The sequence below is a fragment of the Schistocerca americana genome, chromosome 4 (assembly GCF_021461395.2).
Source record: "Schistocerca americana isolate TAMUIC-IGC-003095 chromosome 4, iqSchAmer2.1, whole genome shotgun sequence".
In the NCBI taxonomy this organism is placed as follows: Eukaryota; Metazoa; Arthropoda; class Insecta; order Orthoptera; family Acrididae; genus Schistocerca; species Schistocerca americana.
In genome coordinates this window covers 822,810,345-822,827,594 of record NC_060122.1, presented here as the reverse complement: position 1 = coordinate 822,827,594, position 17,250 = coordinate 822,810,345, and the positions used below count along the sequence as shown (strand labels likewise).

Here is a 17,250-nt window from a genome sequence, read left to right as displayed (position 1 = left end):
AAATGTACGGCTGTCCCGCGATGCCGCAGAGCTGGTTGGAAGGCGCCGACGACACGGCGTGCAAATTGTACACTGTGCGGGTTGCAGCAGTGTGAGCCCGTGCAGTTCAGGTGACGCGGGGTTTCGAACCCTGCAACTCAGCGGCGAGGCCGGCAGAGGGCATCGGCAGCGCTCCAGCCATAGAGAGCCTGTATAGGGAGAGAGTCGACACCCCCGGGATAACAAGGCCGTCCAGCAGTGTTAGTGACGTCACACTAAGCGGCCCATAGCCGACGCAGCAGTCCACGGACACCTCCGTACAGACGCGCCTGATGCTAACAATCTTCTGTCCGTCATACAGAAAGGAGCGAACTATAATTCGAACCAAAGGACAAATTATACATATTCTTGTAAACAGCATAAAGGTTCATAACGAAATACCGATTACATATACGGGGAGGAATAAGTTTAATCGATTGAGGAACTTTGCCACTATTTTATAATTGTCAGAACACTATTTAGCTTTAAAACTCGCATACAGGTGGTGACAAATGCCAACTGACAGCAGGACTTAACATTTTCAAGGTATTACACTGAAAGTAAATTATCTTAAACACTGTCATACATAGCAAAACCCTCACAACTTTCGTTTACAATAAGGTAACAAGAGTTCTCTTTATCTCATAAAAAACATGACTATTGTGAATTTACTCATATGTTCATGGTGACAGCTCTTTTCAAGAATTTTTACAAGTTTATCCCCAGTAATAAGGAATGGAAACAAAAGATAGATATCAAATATTCTCCTTTTAACATAGACATCACTGAACACAAGATTCTGTCTTGCACTGTGATACTAAGGGACTGCTCTTTCCTTTAAGAAAAGCCTGACAATTTGAAGTTCACTCTGCTATTGAAGATACACTTCTTGAAACAATATTAAAAATGTTATGAAAGGTAAGAATGTGAGCAAAAGGCTGAGGCTCTCTTTACTTACCATTTTCAATCTCTCTACGGCTTTTCCACGTAGAAATCACCAACTGCAAGTCTCATTATTGCTGTCTGTTACTAACAAAGTGCTTTTCTATTTAGAAAACCTGACAATTTGATGCTCATTCTGGTACTGAAGATAAACACTTTTCAGAGGAGTTCTAGAACCTATTCCTGCCCGTATATGTAATCGGTATTTCGTTATGAACCTTTATGCTGTTTACAAGAATATATATAATTTGGTCTTTGGATCATATTATAGTTCGCTCCTTTCTGTATGACGGACAGAAGATCGTTAGCACCAGGCGCGTCTGTACGGAGGTGTCCGTGGACTGCTGCGCCGGCTATGGGCCGCTTACTGTGACGTCACTAACACTGCTAGTGGGCAACCGGACGATACGGCGGCCATATTCCTGCCAAACTGCGGGCGGGACTTTTGAATGGCCAGTAGTGGAGTAGTGGAGTACACACTCACCGAATCAAAAGCACAAGACAATATGGCGAAATCATTCGTTAAATGCCTTTCTTTACAGCTACAATATACTCATAGTAGCCTATTACGTACAGCACAGGAAAACTTGATACAGTGGCTGTAAAAATTATTCGTTACTTGCATTTATCTCCTTTAAAGTTCGTTTACTAGACATATTGCAATGAAAGTAACGCAAATAAAAAAATATAGTGTATAGCATTTGTTTTGTATCGGAAGTGCATAACGCTAAAGATTTGACGTACCTGTGTTACGTCAAATGAATGAAAGTCGTAAGCAGTTGTTTACTTGCGACACGCAAAAAGTGTGAGACGTATTAGTACTTCTTGTCACGTCTTCAAACTTTTTGCATGTCACAAGTAAACAACTGCTTACGACTTTCTTTCATGTATACTGAAAGTATTCGTATGGAGTGTAGCCATGTACGGAAGTGAAACATGGACGATAAATAGTTTGGACAAGAAGAGAATAGAAGCTTTCGAAATGTGGTGCTACAGAAGAATGCTGAAGATTAGATGGGTAGATCACATAACTAATGAGGAAGTATTGAATAGGATTGGGGAGAAGAGAAGTTTGTGGCACAACTTGACCAGAAGAAGGGATCGGTTGGTAGGACATGTTCTGAGGCATCAAGGGATCACCAATTTAGTATTGGAGGGCAGCGTGGAGGGTAAAAATCGTAGAGGGAGACCAAGAGATGAATACACTAAGCAGATTCAGAAGGATGTAGGTGGCAGTAGATGAAAAAGCTTGCACAGGATAGAGTAGCATGGAGAGCTGCATCAAACCAGTCTCAGGACTGAAGACCACAACAACAACAACATACTGAATAGCTATCGTAGATAACAAACCAAAAAGGTTACAAAAATCAGGTAATGTTAAATGTAGGCTACCGTAATAACAACCAAATATAACAAGAAAGCTATCGTATCCCTTCTACCCCACAGTAAGTTGGCCTTACACTATCTACCAGGTCATTTATATATATTCTCCGGTGTGGCGCTGTGGGCTGCAGTACTCACCACATGACGCCGACGGCGGGGTAGGCCTCGACTTGGGCGCGCAGGCGCAGCTCTCCGCCCTCGGGGACGGCGGCGGCGGCGGGCTCCAGCTCGAAGACGAAGTCGGGCGCGACGTAGGCGCGGATGCCCTTGTCGACGACGAGCGTGGCGCGGCAGGAGACGGCGCCGTGCGCGTTGCGCGCCGTCGCGCAGTACTCGCCAGAGTCCTCCAGCGCCGCGTGCGACAGCTCCAGCGTGTGGAAGCTGGCCTCGTCGCTCGTCATGGAGCGACGGTCTGCACCAGCCACCAGTACACACGTGTGCGAAATTAAAGCAGCAAACGGAAATACTGCAAGGCTGCTGTTATTTTGCCATGATACAGTATAAACAGGTGATACTAATGTAAAAAAAATGATTTGGGTGTGGGTGTGGGTGTGAAATCTTATGGGACTTAACTGCTGAGGTCATCAGTCGCTAAGCTTACACACTACTTAACCTAAATTATCCTAAGGACAAACACACACACACACACCCATGCCCGAGGGAGGAGTCGAACCTCCACCGGGACGAGCCCCGCAGTCCATGACTGCAGCGTCTTAGACCGCTCGGATAATCCGGCGCGGCTGATACTAATGTACAAACACTGTAAAGAATGCGGTACGTAATCAACTGGAACATGCATGACGCTAGACAAAAGTTCTTCGGTTTTTTCCAACTTCAAGGGTTTGCACACACATTCTGACGACTGCTTAATATGCTCAGCGTGGGACGTGACCACCTATGGCACCAATATAGGCCTGACAACGACGGGGCATACTGTGAATGATGTGATCAGTCTCATGTTGAGGCAATAACGCCCGTTCTTCCTGCAGAGCTGCTGATATGTTTTGGAGAGTGGTTGGTGGATGTTGACCTGGTGCAACCCGTCTTCCTAGTGCATCCCAGACATGCTGTATGGGAGTGAAATCGTGAGAACAAGCAGGCTACGCCATGTGTGCAGTATCTTATGTGAAACCTCGTGGCAGATTAAAACTGTGTGCCGGACCGAGACTCGAACTCGGGACCTTTGGTAGAGCACTTGCCCGCGTAAGGCAAAGATCCCGAGTTTGAGTCTCGGTCCGGCACACAGTTTTAATCTGACACCAGGTTTCATATAAGCGCACACTCCACTGCAGAGTGACAATCTCATTCTGCAATACCTTATGTTTCCAAAAAAACACCTCATAGATCGACCATTATTGTTCATCAGTACAAAGTCTGGGCCAGCAGCACCTCGTGACAACCGCACATGAGGTCCGAACATGTCGTCACAATACCTGGCAGCAGTTAAACCTTGCCGATCCACCCACACAATTTCATGAAGAGGTGTTCGAGGGGTCAACATAATCCCTGCCCACACCATTAGGGATCCTCCCCGATATCCGTCTCTTTCCACTATATTTGGGTTCCGAAATCGTGTTCCACGTGTCCCCCAGAAGCGAATCCGTCGAGAATTACTCTCCACACCAAATCGGGACTCATCTGTGAAAACAACATTGGCCCTATGTTTGACCATCCAGGTGGCGTGTTGACGGCTCCACTATAGAGATTCCCTTCTGTGAAGACACGCCAGAGATTAACAGACAACAAGCCTCCAACAATTAAGACCGCTCTGCTGAAGCCTTCTGTACACCGTTTGCCTCGATACAGCTCGTCTAGGGGTTGATGCGAGTTCGGCTGGCACTTCCAGTGCAGTTCTAAGGCGCTACCGTCGTGCCCTTAAGGCTAAATGACGGTCCACTCTTTTCGATATCATACGTGGTCGGCTCTGTCCTGGTCTCCGGAACATAGTTTCAGTCTCTATAAACTACCGCCTCATCCGAGAAACAACAGAACGATTCACATTAAGCAACTGGGACACATCAGTTTCATACTCTCCCGCTTCCATTCTTCCTAAGGCCCTCCACGGCAGAGAGTCCGTAGGCCACACTGCACCAGTCTGTGACTGTGTACACAGCGATTGTGGATGTGGGACTACCCGGCAAACATTACCCCGCTTGATAGGTACCCTGACGTCATTGTTGGCGCTGTTGTCCGTTGACTGGAAAGTCATCTTCTGTAAAGAATATGATCGTGCGGACTGACACACGGGACGGGAAAATAGCAGTTTATTGCTTTAATTTTGGACACCATTGTATTACACGTCTCTCAAACACCTACCTGTTTACGCAGTGAACGCCGGTGTCTAGAACTCCTGGGTGAGAGCAGTGTTCGGTGCCTACAGACAATTTACTAACATCTGTGCGGATATCTTGCGAGATGAAACCAAATGAAGCTGGAAACTTCCGGGCACCTTAAGTCGACTCGAACCTGGGATCTTTTCCTCTCGTGGTCAAGTTACCTACCGGCTGAGCTATCCAAACACGACTCTCATAATATTACTTCCTGCAGTACCTCTTCTACAACGTGCCAATCTCCACAGAAGTTCTCCTTCATACCATTCCAGATTACACACTTGCAAATAGAGATATTTCGAAGAAGTGGAATAGCCAAGCTTTAGGGATTGTTTCCAGAATGCATTTTTATTCTGCAGCCTAGTGTGCCCTAGCCGGCCGAAGTGGCCGTGCGGTTCTGGCGCTGCAGTCTGGAACCGCAAGACCGCTACGGTCGCAGGTTCGAATCCTGCCTCGGGCATGGATGTTTGTGATGTCCTTAGGTTAGTTAGGTTTAACTAGTTCTAAGTTCTAGGGGACTAATGACCTCAGCAGTTGAGTCCCATAGTGCTCAGAGCCATTTGCATTTGCACCTAGTATGCCCTTGTTTGAAACTTCCTGGCACATTAAAACTGACGGAATGGGATTCAAACTCTGAAGGTTTACCTTTTGTTCTCACGGCTGAACACTACCGGTGTTCACAGCTTTATTTTCGTCTGAACCTCAGTGCAGTTCCCCAGGCCGTGGCTAAGCCACGCCTCCGCCGTATCCTTTTCTTCTAGAAGCGCTAGTCCAGCTATTTATACAGGAGAACGTCTGTAAAGTGTGGACGGTAGGAGATACACTGGCGGAAGTAAGGTCGTGAGGACGAGTCGCGGTCGTTCAAATGGCTCTGAGCACTATCGGACTTAACATCTGAGGTCATCAGTCCCCTAGAACTTAGAACTACTTAAACCTAACTAACCTAAGGACATCACACACATCCATGCCCGAGGCAGGATTCGAACCTGCGACCGTAGCGGTCGCGCGGTTCCAGACTGAAGCGCCTAGAACCGCTCGGCCACACCGGCCGGCAGACGCGGTCGTGTTCGGGAGCCCAGTTGGGAGAGCACTCGCCCGCGAAAGCCAAATGTCCCAAGTCCAAGAAACTGCCTGCCGCCTGCCAGGAAGTTGCTGCAGATTGAAAATTCGTTCTCGAAAATACACGGTGTTTCAGAATGATTCATCCCATTTCGCACGACTGTATTTTCTCCACGAATAAAGACACAAACTTGGGGTGGATCGTAAATCATGCACCGAAATTAAAAGTTTACTCAGAACCATTTGTATGTTTCCGTTAGGGCTGGTTGTCGGTAGCAATCTATGTAGTGCAGCTAGATCGGTCAGTCGCACTTTACCCAATGTGCGTAGAGGCGATGTGGTTGTAACAGAGCAAGAAAATGCGTTTTGCGTTCTCTGTTCCAACACGTGCTATTCACTTACAACTGCGTGGCGTTATTTTTGTTCAAATGGTTCAAATGGTTCTGAGCACTATGGGACTTAACTTCTGAGGTCATCAGTCCCCTAGAACTTAGAACTACTTAAACCTAACTAACCTAAGGACAGCACACACATCCATGCCCGAGGCAGGATTCGAACCTGCGACCGTAGCGGTCTCGCGGTTCCAGACTCAAGCGCCTAGAAACGCTCGGCCACTTCGGCCGGCTGTTATTTTTGTCGCGCGTATTGGACTGTGAATAGCACAGGGAAATGGGCGGACACATCTAGCATCACACCGTTGGCACCCAAGATCGCGTCCTCTCACGGTATGTGACCTTTATTTTCGTGGGAGTCAGCGAACACTCCTCCCTTTCCAATATCGTTGGGTGAATAACGACGTCGCAGAGGAATAACAGTGTTTGCAATAGCTCCATAAATGCTGACAAAAGAATAGAACGGATCGGGCTATCGTGTCATAAGTTGTCGTCTGTCCATTTGAGGACACACTGAATATTTGTCAAACGTAAATGAGAAATGTAAACTTTGAACCTTAACTTAACTATAAAAAGCACCCAAAGGTTGTACCTGGATACATGTAAAAGATACACCATTGTTAAATATGATGGTTCTTTTGAAAGCGTTACTTGTGTCGAAGATATGGTCGTCTGAAATCAGATGGGTCTTTTTTCTTGAAACCCCTGCATAATTCCCCTTTAAATTCTGGATTCTTTGTTCTTTCTACGCTATTGTCAGTGTTTGCCCCAGACAGGACGAAATGGATCGTTAGTTCCGAAAACAAAGGAAGTAGGTTACAGTACGCTTGTTCGCCCACTGCTAGAATACTGCTCACCGGTGTGGGATCCGTACCAGATAGGTTTGATAGAAGAGATAGAGAAGATCCAACGGAGAGCAGCGCGCTTCATTACAGGGTCATTTAGTAATCGCGAAAGCGTTACGGAGATTATAGATAAACTCCAGTGGAAGACTCTGCAGGAGAGACGTTCAGTAGCTCGCTACGGGCTTTTGTTGAAGTTTCGAGAACATACCTTCACCGAGGAGTCAAGCAATGTACTGCTCCCTCCTACGTATATCTCGCGAAGAGACCACGAGGATAAAATCAGAGAGATTAGAGCCCACACAGAAGCATACAGACAATCCTTCTTTCCACGAACAATACGAGACTGGAATAGAAGGGAGAACAGATAGAGGTACTCAGGGTACCCTCCGCCACACACCGTCAGGTGGCTTGCGGAGTATGGATGTAGATGTAGATGTAGTTTACGCTTTGACCTCAGCCTCTCAGCCCGTAAGTTTCAACAGAAATCTCTTTTCTGACTGTCACCTCAGAACCCGTAAACAAATAAAACCGACACACATCATGAACTACGTTACGTGCTGCTGCCACGTCTTCGACAGACAGGGACTCATTTATACGTTAATCGTAGATTAAAGGAAAAGGAAAGAAGATGGGGCTGTCCCAATATTTTTTTACCTATAGTGCACAGACTCAAAGCGAGACGTTCTAGTACAAAAATACAAGACGTTACTAAGGGAAGACTGTACCTAGTACAAGGGAACGCTGGCGGATGTAGTTTCTCAGTAGCCAGCTATTAACTGCAGTCTTTCTCCAAACAGACACTACTCAGTATCATACTTAAATCAGACGGAAAAGCCATTCATGTAAGGGCTCAAGGTGATCAGCAGCCTTTGGTAAAGGAAACTCAATTACATGTAACCAAAAGTATGCGGAAATTCATTGCGATTCATTTCAGAGAAGCCAGCCGCGTACCTAATACCTATTTTTGCTATTATTACAGAGTTCAACCTCCAGGAAATCTTCAATCATCCCTGAAGCTCGATCAGTATTTGTTACTGGACTGCTAAGGCACGCAAATAATATTCAAATCCATTCCATGTAAGTTCGATGGACTTAGTCGAGGCTTTGATCAGGCCAGTGCAGCAAAGCCGAGAAAAGCGATGAAATTTTGTTTCATTTGTGGGCAGAGCAATATTATCTGATGGTGAAAAGTTCTTACTACAAATCGTTTACATTGTGTGGAAAACATGCAATTAATGGACATGTTTTCATTATAACATGCATCAAAATTACTATCTCAGGTCACAATTCAGGAACAGCAACCCCATACCGTAATCAGACCTCCAATGATTTTAGATTTTATCAGAAAACATTACGTAAACACTTTACGACTTCCCGACAAGTCAACGTACGCCCACCTCCGTTTCAAATTGTGTATTACGGATTCCCTAAAACGATAATGAGGATTATCTTGGATGGTTTCTCTCAAAAAGGAGGTGATTGATTTCCATAATCGCTCTGCTGCAACCTGAGCACCTGTTCTGTCTCTAATGACTTCCTCATCGGCTGATCTTTATATGCTAAGCTTCGTTTTTCGCTTCCTTCTACAGGGTGTTTCAAAAATGACCGGTATATTTGAAACGGTAATAAAAACTAAACGAGCAGCGATAGAAATACACCGTTTGTTGCAATATGCTTGGGACAACAGTACATTTTCAGGCAGACAAACTTTCAAAATTACAGTAGTTACAATTTTCAACAACAGATGGCGCTGCGGTCTGGGAAACTCTATAGTACGATATTTTCCACATATCCACCATGCGTAGCAATAATATGGCGTAGTCTCTGAATGAAATTACCCGAAACCTTTGACAACGTGTCTGGCGGAATGGCTTCACATGCAGATGAGATGTACTGCTTCAGCTGTTCAATTGTTTCTGGATTCTGGCGGTACACCTGGTCTTTCAAGTGTCCCCACAGAAAGAAGTCACAGGGGTTCATGTCTGGCGAATAGGGAGGCCAATCCACGCCGCCTCCTGTATGTTTCGGATAGCCCAAAGCAATCACACGATCATCGAAATATTCATTCAGGAAATTAAAGACGTCGGCCGTGCGATGTGGCCGGGCACCATCTTGCATAAACCACGAGGTGTTCGCAGTGTCGTCTAAGGCAGTTTGTACCGCCACAAATTCACGAAGAATGTCCAGATAGCGTGATGCAGTAATCGTTTCGGATCTGAAAAATGGGCCAATGATTCCTTTGGAAGAAATGGCAGCCCAGACCAGTACTTTTTGAGGATGCAGGGACGATGGGACTGCAACATGGGGCTTTTCGGTTCCCCATATGCGCCAGTTCTGTTTATTGACGAAGCCGTCCAGGTAAAAATAAGCTTCGTCAGTAAACCAAATGCTGCCCACATGCATATCGCCGTCATCAATCCTGTGCACTATATGGTTAGCGAATGTCTCTCGTGCAGCAATGGTAGCGGCGCTGCGGGGTTGCCGCGTTTGAATTTTGTATGGATAGAGGTGTAAACTCTGGCGCATGAGACGATACGTGGACGTTGGCGTCATTTGGACCGCAGCTGCAACAGTGCGAACGGAAACCCGAGGCCGCTGTTGGATCACCTGCTGCACTAGCTGCGCGTTGCCCTCTGTGGTTGCCGTACGCGGTCGCCCTACCTTTCCAGCACGTTCATCCGTCACGTTCCCAGTCCGTTGAAAGTTTTCAAACAGATCCTTTATTGTATCGCTTTTCGGTCCTTTGGTTACATTAAACCTCCGTTGAAAACTTCGTCTTGTTGCAACAACACTGTGTTCTAGGCGGTGGAATTCCAACACCAGAAAAATCCTCTGTTCTAAGGAATGAACCATGTTGTCTACAGCACACTTGCACGTTGTGAACAGCACACGCCTACAGCAGAAAGACGACGTACAGAATGGCGCACCCACAGACTGCGTTGTCTTCTATATCTTTCACATCACTTGCAGCGCCATCTGTTGTTGTAAATTGTAACTACTGTAATTTCGAAAGTTTGTCCGCCTGAAAATGTACTGTTGTCCCAAGCATATTGCAACAGACGGTGTATTTCTATCGCTGCTCGTTTAGTTTTTATTGCCGTTTCAAATATACCGGTCATTTTTGAAATACCCTGTATTAATCAGCTATGTTGGTATCGGGTTACCGGGAAATATCGTCCATGGTATGAGTTTAACAGAACGACAGCGCTCTATCAGGTACTGAGAAACGTATTTAGTTTCTAAACGAAGCGTATTTTACACTTTCCTTCTACTATCGCTCTTCTTAGCCAGAAAGTAAGACATTAAAACTTGGAGTCATGTTAGGAAATTTCTGTTTTACCTTGAAACCAAGGGAATCCTTCGAAAGACCGAGAGTTAATGTGTTATATTTTGCTTGTTTGTCGATATGTAATAAGTGTCACTTCCCCACGATGCGGTGACAGTGAAATTATAGTTTGCACTCATTTGTCGAGGTTTTCCAAATGAAATTATGCATAAACCGTCTTAAGGTGTGAGTATATGACAACAGTTGCGCATATTCTGTGGTTAGAATATATATAATATCAGCACAGAAAACTTGTAAACATTCGAAACTGAAAAGCCAAATGAAAGAAGAGCAACTCTATTTGACAGACGTAATAGAAGTTGTAAGTAGGCTGTTTAGGTTTTTTATTGGTAACGCCACCTCTGTATGACAATCACTGGCTGTGCTGTGAGCAGTCTGTGTCTGCTTTGCATTGTTGTAATACCCGCCATTGTAGTGTTAGGCAGCTGGCTGTGAACAGCGCGTAGCGTTGCGCAGTTGGAGGTGAGCCGCCAGCAGTGGTGGATGTGGGGAGAGAGATGGCGGAGGTTTGTAATTTGTCATGAACTGATATATATATTATGACTTGTGATGATATTAAGGTAAATACATTGTTTGTTCTCTATTAATATCTTTCATTTGCTAACTATCCCTATCAGTAGTTAGTGCCTTCAGTAGTTTGAATCTTCTATTTAGCTGGCAGTAGTGGCGCTCGCTGTACTGCAGTAGCTTGAGCAGCGAAGATTTTTGTGAGGTAAGTGATTTGTGAAAGGTATAGTTTAATGTTTGTCAGGGCCATTCTTTAGTAGGGAATTTTGAAAGTCAGACTGCGTTGCGCTAAAAATATTGTGTGGCAGGTTAAGCACAGTCGTGTATAAACTGTTCAAAGGGGACGTTTCATATGTCGACCCTTAGCCTAGGATACCTCACTGGAATCTTCTGATTTTTCTTGTAGTTTGTGTATTTAGTGTAGCTTTTGTTTATTGCTAGCGCGTAATTGTAGAGAGAATTTCCTTTGTAGTTGCAGTCTTTCATTGTTGTAGAGTAAAACAGTTGTGGCATGCATGTAGATTTGCACCAAGTATTTCGCAGCTGCAATTAACTAGACATTATTTCCATTGCTACGTTATTTTATTTTGCTCTTCAAATTGTGTTTTTCTGTGTTGTCGTGTGAAATACAGTGACAATAATGGCGTGTGAAAAACGTAATACTAGGCTCCAAAGTAAACTGAGAAATGACAGTGAAAATGAAAGCAGTGTGTTAGCGCCACCGAGTAATGAATTAACTGATGTTCAAAGTAGTAATTTGGTAATTGTGCATAGGGAAATGGAGCGGGCGGCAAACAATGGCGTGGACAGTGAAACAATTAGTGAAGAGGGAAGCATTATCGATCGATCGGTCGGCAACAGCTCGCCTCAGGAATCCGAAATGACAGGACACAATTTCGCAAATACTGTAGATTCAGGTTTTGGGTCATCACCGTTTTCTCAAATAAGTCAAGACACATTTTCTGCTTGTCAAAATGTGAATGTTGTCGGTGCAAATGCACTGCCGAAAAGCGTAGAGAAACAGATTCCAGACACTAATACATTATTATTGCAATTAATGCAACAAATGGAACAAAATCAGAGACAAACACAGCAACAGTTAGACACAGTGGAACAAAATCTAAAAAAGTTAGACACAGTGGAACAAAATCTCAAAAAGTTAGACACAATGGAACAAAATCTTCAAAAGTTAGACACCACACTTGAACAAACACGTGAAGATTTAACTAGTGAGTTACATAACATTGAATCGAAATGTCAAAAAGTCTGTAATGACGTAAAATCACAAATTTGTGAGCATTTCCAACCTATTTTTTTCGCGGCATGAAAATGCATTACAGAATCATGAAGCAGCCATAAAAGAACTGAAAACTATTTTTCATGAAAATCACAACACCTTGCAAGCTAAAATTGACTCAGTTGCATCTACCGATTCGGTTACGCAACTTGCAAAAACTCAGGAAAACTTAAAGGTCACAGTAGACACGATTGCAACACAAATGGACACTCTGAAACTTGGTTCAGAAAAACATACAGAGGAAATGATTTCACTATCGGATAAAGTAGCCGAACTTTCAGATCAGTTCACTAACTTATCTACAAAGGTAGATGATGATCTGAATGACACAACACCTGTAGCCTTCACTGACACAGAAGAGTATGAACAAATTAGAAAATTCAAACAAAATCAAAATCAAATCAATACACAGTACAAAAGAGAAATCCGGGAAGTGCAAGATCAGTTGGCACAAGTAGTACAAGAATTACGTATTTCAGAGGACACTCGCGCCCCAATACGGGAAGAGGGACATACAAATACGGAACAGACACAAAATAACAATACAGGGCATTTCGGTAATTATGAAAGAAATTGGCAAGGTACACCGAATTTTGAGATGGAACCGCCGACACGACGTAACTATGACCGAGATGCTACTCGCCGACACGATGATTTTGACTATAAGCTGTTCATTACTACACGTAAATTCAAAACGTTTAAGAATTCTGCCAACGACATTCATCCACAAGCATGGCTCCATCAATTCTCTCATTGTTTTCCTCCCAACTGGTCGTTGGAACACAGATTAGAATTTATGTGTGGCTACTTAGAGAATGAACCAGGTGTAAGAATGCGATCGGTCATTCACGATTGTCACAGTGAAGGAGATTTTTATCATGCCTTCCTCTCAGCGTATTGGTCTCCAGCCACACAAGACCGAGTAAAACATAACATCATAATGATGAAACACTTCGAACAATCTGAATTTTCCAGTCTTGTGAAATATTTTGAAGACATGTTGCACAAGAATCAATACCTGTCAAACCCATACAGCCCCTCAGAACTCATCCGCATTTGCTTGATCAAACTGCCTAAACATTTACGACATATTATTTTGGCAGGACGTTGCAAAGACGACATTGAAGCATTTCAGGGACTGTTACAAGAATTAGAAATTGACACTGACAATCGCGGAACGCGAAACCAGGAACACAACAATTACAGGTCACATCCGTCGCAAATCCGCGATGAAAGAAGTAATAACTGGACACGACAAGGCTATTCTCACAACACAAATCGTGACCAAAATAGACACCACCCGTATGACAACCGTTGGCAGAGTAGTAATAACTACAGGGAAAGATCACCTCTCCGTGGTAATGACTATCACAGAGACAATCAGAGAAACAGACAATATGGGAACCAAAATAAATATTATCAGGGGAGACAGAATAACTTTAGACGCAACGGACCAGCGCGCAGTTACGATTCAGGGAGAAATTCTCCACCATGTGACCGACAAGAAAGAAACTATGGAATCTACCGACATGACGACAGACGATATGATCGTAACGACAGACCTGAATTGCATCAGAACTGGCGGGATTCAAACAGAGCAGGGCCCTCTCGTCACGGTGAATTTGTAGAAGTTAGGTCTCCAAATCCCAATAACGACGCGCGCCAACAAAGAGACAATAGGCAATGACTCATACCGCAGGCAGCCACAAAACGCACGTATGAAACTAACGACGCAGCTGCCGTAGCTAGTAATTACGTAAAAATGGAAGACATTAGGGACATTTTACTCCAAGAACACGACGTAAAACATAACAACATTGCATATCCTGTGATTCACATTACAGTAAATGACGTAAAATTTACGGCAGTACTTGACTCTGGCAGTCCCATTTCAGTAATCAGTGAAACAGCCTTTAGCAAATGCAACAAATCGAACGATTGCCCCACACTTCCGTTTCGTAAGATTAAATTACAAGGTGCAATCTTTGGAAAAAGTGTAGATGTACGCCAACAAACCAATTTAGAATTCTTTTGTCAAAGCCACAGCTTCTCTATGAACTTTCTCATTGTTCCATTATTGTCGACGGAAATTATATTGGGAGTAGACTTTTTGAATGAATACAAAGCAATCTTAAACTTTCACGATGCTGAAATAAGTTTAGAGAAAGAAGGTAAGTCAATAGCTTTGAAATTTGAAGATTGGCTCTCAAACCATGACGAGGAAATTAATCGGCTTTACCTTCTGTTAGACAACAGTTCGGAATTTTCTACGGAACTAGACACTAACAATCACCAATTTCTTATGTCTTCAAAATTAAATCATGACAGGTTAAAACGTTGGGCATTGTTTCTGCAAGAATTCCGCTTCACAATAGTCTACATTCCCGGCAAGGAGAACATTGTTGCGGACGCACTGTCACGCGCACCGGCTGGGCTTGAGAAAAGTACCACAGAAGGCAACCTCCAGAAAAATTTCAGTATTCTTTACATTCAGAAAGTCGCCTTTGAAAACTTCATCACCACATCTTTAAAGGACATTGCTCATGAACAAGATAAAGATCCGATTTGGAAGGACATCAAGAGCAAATGGCATGAAAAGACACACACACAGATTCGGCATTATTACCTGGTTAGAAACAACATACTCTTCAAACGCTGCACTGTTGATGACAAGCTATGGGTACTTTGCATTCCAGACGATTTTGTTAATAAGCTCATTTGGTACATTCATTTCAGCTACGCACATTTTGGTCCACGAAAATGTTATCATATTCTTCGAACGACTTGTTATTTTAAGAATATGGAAAAAAGAATTCGAAGAGTCTTGTCTATTTGTAAACTTTGTCAAAAGGCGAAACCATCTACTGTCTCACATCGTGCTCCGTTGTTTCCTATTATTCCTTCTAAATTAAAAGAATTTGCTGCTGTTGATCTCTTGGGACCGCTTGTCAGAACATCTAATGGATTTTCGTACGTTCTAGTCGCTGTTGAACTTACTTCAAAATTTGTTTCTTTCACTCCGTTACGTAAAGCCACTGGACGGTCTGTATCCAACGCCTTTGTTAAAAATTTCTTACGTGAAGTTGGACACGTTAGCAAAGTCATTTCAGATAACGGACCGCAATTCAGATCTGCTGTTTGGTCACGTATGCTTCGCAACCATAAAATCAAACCTGTTTTTATTTCATTGTACTCACCACATTGTAACCCCTCCGAACGGATTATGAAAGAAATCAATAAGTTTTGTAGACTTTATTGTCACAGAAAGCATCAGCATTGGGACAGATATTTACACTTATTTCAAAACGTGCTGAATGAAATGCCTCACGACTCCACTGCTTTACCACCTACTCTTGTACTGAAGAATGAAGAACCACCGAACAGAATCAGAGAGCTTGTACCTTTCCCGAATACACGTAAACTTCGACACAAAGACATAATTGATTTGGCTCTTAAAAATATAAAATCTGCAGCAGACAAAAGGAGAAAACTACACGGTAAAGCAAATGCAAAGAAGTTGTATATTGGTCAGAAAGTTCTCATTAAAGCTCATTCATTGTCACATAAGAAGAAACACTTGAGTCACAAATTCTTTCTAGTTTACAATGGACCTTACAGAATCCGACGTATACCACATGATAATTGCGTTGAAGTTGAAACTCTGCGTACTAGGAAGAGTAAAGGTTTACACCACATTTCTCATGTAAAACCATTTATTGACAGATAATCTGCCTTTTAACTTTGTCTTTGCCATAAAACGTTTCACTTCACGTTACTAGTATGCTTTAGAAACTGTTACCATGCAACAATGTTTGAAGTTCAATATCCAGCCAAGAACCAAGAGAAATTATTTAAACAGAAATTACGAATGCATTGTTATTGCGAACAGACGACACAGTGTAATTGTGTGTGTACATTCTTGCTTGTTAGTTGTACGATTAGAACATTTACCAGTACTGCTAATGAGATTTTAATGCAACATTTTGGTTTACTTGAAAATACATTCCGGATTTAAAGTACTTTCTGAGAGATACCAGATGACACAGAGGTTAGTTTATGTGACAGCTACACGATTTTTATCACGACGCTACTAATGAGTGACAATTTACAATGTTGCTTTTGCAGTGTATCTGTTTTATATCTGCACAGTTTTCTGAATTCTTCTAGGAAGAAAAACATGTTTTAGTAGTAACTTTTGTGGTATAGCAACAATGAGACAGCCTTTTTCGTGGCATAACAATACGTTACTGTACAGTATTTTCCTCATCACGGCAATAAGCGTAATAACTAAGATATCTATACGAAAAGCATTTCACTTTTGTGTATCATGAGGTAAGTACATTGACTTTAGCAGAACTTTGCTTACAGAGGACGATAACTACGACAGTTCCACAGAATTATCTTACAGCAAGACGCGCATTTAGCGCTACAGGACACGCGTTTGAGTGATTAATCTTATACTTAAAACACTTATTTTCAAAGATTTTTTAAATTACAAAGAAAGTTTTCCGTGATACATTTCATTCCATTGCTGTAATTTGTAACACCTGAGGGTATAATTACATTTATCCTCAGGGGGGTACACGCCTACTTTGTGTACCATGTGTGTGGCAACCACAAGGAACCCTAGCTAATATGGTATTTGCTTATACAACTTTACACATCGGTACCATATTTCTCTAACACACAAATTACACAGCTATCTGATCATTTAACTGAGAGAGACAAACATTATTTTTTACTACGTCAGTGACAGATATTTACGTAATTACACAGTTGGATAACTTCACACTTATGAAACTGTATTTTGTCTGTACTTTGTAAACTGTTCATATTTTTTCGGAATCATTGTGATACTATGAGAGCTTTGAATGATGTATTTGGTATGAGATCATGATTTTTAAAGTACGTTTGAGGCAGCTGACACTTTTGACATGAGCAGAGAATTTTTTTAGGCTTAGAAATTATTGGAGGAAGTTACGACGATTTTGAGATTTGACTGAGGTGTTATGATGTTATTATTACGACGACGATGTGTATTATGCTGTTGAGGTATGTTTATGATCGATAAGATGATGATACCGTATATGAGGAATTTGATTATGCTACATGTTTCTCAGGATGAAATATT

The 17,250-nt window shown here is 42.8% G+C and overlaps 1 protein-coding gene across 1 annotated transcript in view; it reads right to left on the bottom strand.

The window, feature by feature from the left end:
* LOC124613832 (titin homolog) overlaps positions 1 to 17,250 on the bottom strand; it is a 1,109,199-nt gene that overhangs the window by 706,737 nt on the left and 385,212 nt on the right. The window contains exon 17 of the mRNA XM_047142555.1: positions 2,482 to 2,755. Coding sequence (XP_046998511.1) covers positions 2,482 to 2,755 — 274 coding nt within the window. The remainder of the gene's footprint in view (positions 1 to 2,481; positions 2,756 to 17,250) is intronic.